This window comes from Brassica napus, chromosome C8 (genome assembly GCF_020379485.1).
Source record: "Brassica napus cultivar Da-Ae chromosome C8, Da-Ae, whole genome shotgun sequence".
Classification (NCBI taxonomy): Eukaryota; Viridiplantae; Streptophyta; class Magnoliopsida; order Brassicales; family Brassicaceae; genus Brassica; species Brassica napus.
Genome location: NC_063451.1, coordinates 15,463,931 through 15,468,215, shown reverse-complemented (window position 1 = coordinate 15,468,215; position 4,285 = coordinate 15,463,931). Strand labels below are relative to the sequence as shown.

The 4,285-nt window shown below is 38.4% G+C and overlaps 1 protein-coding gene across 1 annotated transcript; it reads right to left on the bottom strand.

The window, feature by feature from the left end:
- Window positions 1-144: 144 nt before the first annotated feature.
- Window positions 145-3,134, bottom strand: LOC106418887 (aspartic proteinase 36-like). Its single transcript, XM_013859623.3, has 9 exons — window positions 2,852-3,134; window positions 2,627-2,756; window positions 1,933-2,402; window positions 1,656-1,818; window positions 1,498-1,568; window positions 1,284-1,374; window positions 1,096-1,171; window positions 753-824; window positions 145-676 (listed from the first exon to the last, which is right to left on the bottom strand). Exons 1-9 carry the CDS (start codon window positions 3,064-3,066, stop codon window positions 516-518), a joined length of 1,449 nt encoding a protein of 482 aa, XP_013715077.2. The 5' UTR covers window positions 3,067-3,134; the 3' UTR covers window positions 145-515.
- Window positions 3,135-4,285: the final 1,151 nt, after the last annotated feature.

Sequence of the window (4,285 nt, the reverse complement as noted above, 5' to 3'; positions counted from 1 at the left end):
GAACAAAACCACAAATTTATAGAGGTAGAAAATCAAATCACTTATAGAGAATCAATAGTAAAAAAATCGAGAATAGAAAACTCAATCCCCTTTCGTCATTTTACAATTGATGTTGACTATTTGGTTTTGGTGATTTGTGTCAGCCGCTAAGATTTTTTTTTTTTTCATATGAAGTTTTAAAAATCATTAAAATGAGTTGTAATACGTTAACTCTTCAACAACGATGATACATTTAAGAGACACACATTTATCTTCGTCATTTTACAATCAATAAAGTTTGTAGTGTTGCAAAATGTAAAAACCATTTAATGAATAAACATTAGTTTTAAAAACTCACCCCGCGCATGCGCAAGGATTATCATATAGTACAATGTTATAATTACTGCCGAGAAGTAGACCAAAACAATACAATATGTATTTATCTTTGATAAGAATAAGTTAATTAGTTGTCTGTAAATTACATGACCCTAAAAAGCCAAATGACATCCACAAAGGATCATATGAACCATCTCGTTTTAGCAAAACTGTGAAGTAAATGAAAGGAAACCCCAAATCAGTATCGACAATAATGGGACAAATGTTCTGTTAATCACCGAAGAAGCAGATTGTATGAGATTATCTGCTTCAACTGAGTAAGCAGCTCCTGACCCATCTTTCACTTTGATGCTTGACGAACCTAAGCAAACCCACACAAAAAAACATATTGGTTTCTTTGATCAGTCGTGCTTGTTCTCAGTGTGTTAGATACTTACAGTTGTGGTCTGCCCATCCAATGACCTCATTGTCAAGATCGTATACTACTAACTTGTTCGAGAGCACCAAATCTACATATGAAGAAACCAATTTTGAAGTCGGACCAATCAAGTGTAACACATGCATGGGAGACCATAAGTTAATAATCAATCTTTGCGCTGTTTGGTATGGTTTATATCTAAATTCTACCACCAAACATATGTAACTTTCGTTTTAGGACAAAACAAAAAAACACAAAAAATGATCGTATAAGGATGTATCATGCTGGAGGACATGTGAGTCTATATAGAGATCGCTTCAAGTGCAGATGAGAAATATCCGAAAGTATGATTTGAAATTTACCTCCCAAAAGGATCACATCGGATCCGTCCTGAGTTGTCATTCCACCAGATTGCCAACCAAAGCAGTACATGTCTTCCTGTTCGGGAGAGCTCAATTTGTGGATGAGACAGACCAAAATGCTTACACAAAATACGAAGGTTCTGTTGGGATATAAACACATCAAAGTAGGAAGGAGTGTATTGACTTACACGAAGTGAGAAAAGATAGTCGTGCGGATAAACAGTAAGTTTGAGCGAGTCCTCGAAATGAAGATTGACTACCGGAAATGCTTTATCTGTGCTGCAAGTAGAAGGAAGAATATATTATTAGCACATCACTGAATAATTATTATTATTTTTAAAAAGAGAGGTAATAATCCAGATCTTTAGAGAGAAGCTAGAAACAGGAAGCAAGTCATCTTACTTGGAAGTGAAACTGAAACACGCAAAAGTCTCCTGTACCATGTGAAGTTTGACCGGTGTCCGAGTAGTAATCTATATTATTTGCAGATAAATAACATGTCAGGGCTCTGTGGTTATAAACTAGAAACAAAGATAGAGAGAAAACAAAGATTTTGGCACCTGTTTAAGTAGTGAGTTGTAGAGATCCTGTGGTAAATAGGCTAAAGTTGTACCACTGTCAATAATGGTTCCTCCATTCCCACCAAAACTAGCTATGCTTGGTGGGAGGTCAAGAGGTTCACCATCCACATCTATTGCCTTTAAAATGACGTTGTAGTGTACCCTAATAAATTGTTGGATCAAATTATTACAAGAGAGAGTAGTTAGTTACTTCCTAGATCATAAACTTAAGCTCTCTCTCTCTCTCTCTCTCTCTCTCTCTCTCTCTCTCACTTACTGATTAGGAACTAAAGGAGTTGTTTTGACAATTGGAGACTCCACTTCCCCAACAGCAAAAATTCCACCTCCATTCACATTGTCCAAGCAATGTGAGAAGATTCTCCTCACATTACCCGCGGCAGCTAGTTGAGAAATGACTGAGGTATTGGCTTGTCCAAATCCCATAATGCCATCAAGGGCTGAGTCAGTTTGCCCAAGTTGCCCAGACTGATTGCTTCCACACCCGAAAACCACTTGCTGCGAAAGGGGTGCAGTTCGGAGGTTTCCAGTGACTTGATCCAAAGTAATATTATCCTTGACAAAATCCCCATCACTTGTGCTTCCATCTCCATACACAACATGATAGCTACATGGCTTCGTCTTTGGCTCGCAAGTGTCTGATTGTGAAATGAAGGCACAGAAATCATCTTCACATCCAACTTTCTTCCAAGTCGAGGAAGCTTTTGAGTCGTATAACCTTAGAGGAATCTGCGTACCAATAAAAGGTTGAGAATATGAATGATGAGGGATGACGGTCCTTGGCAAAACCGAATGAAACATTGGCTTTAGGCCTCAATATTTTTGAAGAAAACTATATAAACATAAGCCAAAAAAAAATTTAGGTCCCTAAATTTGTAAAAAAAATTAGTTGAAATCTTTAATAAAATGTTATATCTAAAATTGACTCAAAGTTCAGAAAGAAGCAAGCATACACCGAGATCAGTTTTGACAGGACATTTGGAACAAGGTGCACAATTGACCCAAAGTATATCACTTCCTGTATCAACTTGAACATGGTAATTTTTTGGCGGTGATCCAAGCTTGATTTTCGTGAAGTACAAACTGAAATACACACAACAAATCAAAAACAATAATGTAAGTTAGATCACATTCTATCTAGATCAGATACCGCAAATTTGGATGTAGAAGAAGATAACCCAATTGAATCAGCGCGGCTATCCCCGCCAAGAGGGAGATCAATGTTCGCAAGCATTCTAGCGTGACGGAAGCTGTCGTGAGACTTGAGCTCCGATAGCTGCTTATCTTTTCCGGCAAACTTATGCGTCACGTTAAACACGAAATTCCCGCAAGCATATTGGATCAACACCATGAGAACTGCTGCTAATATGCGTAAAGTTAGACTCAGATCCATCGCCGTATGTTAATGCAAACCAGAGATTATCTCCGCTTCCGAGAAAGAAAAATGAAAACAGAAAATTTGAAGAATTGACTTTTTCTTTCTGTAAATTTTATTTTAGATTTGGTATCTAAATTTAATGTCAAAACATAAACGAAAGGAATCAAAGAGAGGAAGGGAGGGAAGAGAGGGAGGTGCAAGAGAAAGTGACGCGTTTTCAACGGTCAATTTTAAGCATATTTTAGGAAACTGTTTTATAAAAGCGTTTTCGCTTTCTTTGTCTCTCCTCACTTCTCTCCCTCTCTCTTCATTTTTTTTTTGTTCAATGAATCTCTCACTTTCACATCTTCAAATTTTCCTCGCTTTCCCAGATGTCTTTTTTTTTTTTTGACAGCAATAAATTTACAGGCTCATGTTGACTCTGTAAACCATATTGGTAACTCCGCATCCATGTGAACGACAAAGGACAGTTGCTTTCTTGCACTACGTGCTAAGCTATCCGCCCGAAGATTCGCCGTTCGAGGTACATGGACGTTGTCTGAGTTGAGGAAGCTTCCTTTGAGGAGCTTGATATCTTCCAAGTAGCTTTCAAATGCTGGCCATTCTTCTGGTTCCGAAACCATCTTCACCAATTGAGAACAATCCGTTGCAAACGTAACCTGTAACTGTCTTAAATTCTTCGTGCATTCCATTGCCCAAATCAAAGCCTCTACCTCCGAATGAAGGGGAGAGAGACATGCCCTTACATTCCTTGCCCCCAGAAGACCATCAAACCCCGGTAAAGTACTATACCAGCCTTGCCCTGACATTAAATCCTTATCCTTCCATGAGCCATCAATAAAACACCATCGACCTGGTGTCTCTAAGAGAGGAATGGTTTTTACCGAGAGCCCCCTTGTTGGTTCATTTCCTACCTGTGCTTCTGCCCAGAGTGATGATTCCACTTCAGCTAATTTTAAAGTGTCACGCGGATCAATATCCAAATTACTAAAAACTTTGTTATTTCGGGCTTTCCAAATATACCATAGAATCCATGCAAACTGATGATCATCCATTTTCGGTTGCACCCTCCAAAAAAGATGATCCATATTAGCAAATAAAGAGATGATAGGAAAGATATTGGGCGATGACGGAATCTTGGATAGTGCCCACACTTGACGTGCAGGGGGACATTCAAAAAATACATGATTTATTGATTCTTCCGGATCTCCACAACGAGCACATCATATATCTC

Coding starts and splice junctions, on each gene's coding strand:
- LOC106418887 (XM_013859623.3), bottom strand. CDS start 3,066: ATGGATCTGAGTCTAACTTTACGCATATTAGCAGCAGTTCTCATGGTG. Junction 2,403..2,626: donor CTGTCAAAACTGATCTCGGT/GTATGCTTGCTT, acceptor ATTGGTACGCAG/ATTCCTCTAAGGTTATACGA. Junction 825..1,095: donor CGATGTGATCCTTTTGGGAG/GTAAATTTCAAA, acceptor CTTCATATGTAG/ATTTGGTGCTCTCGAACAAG.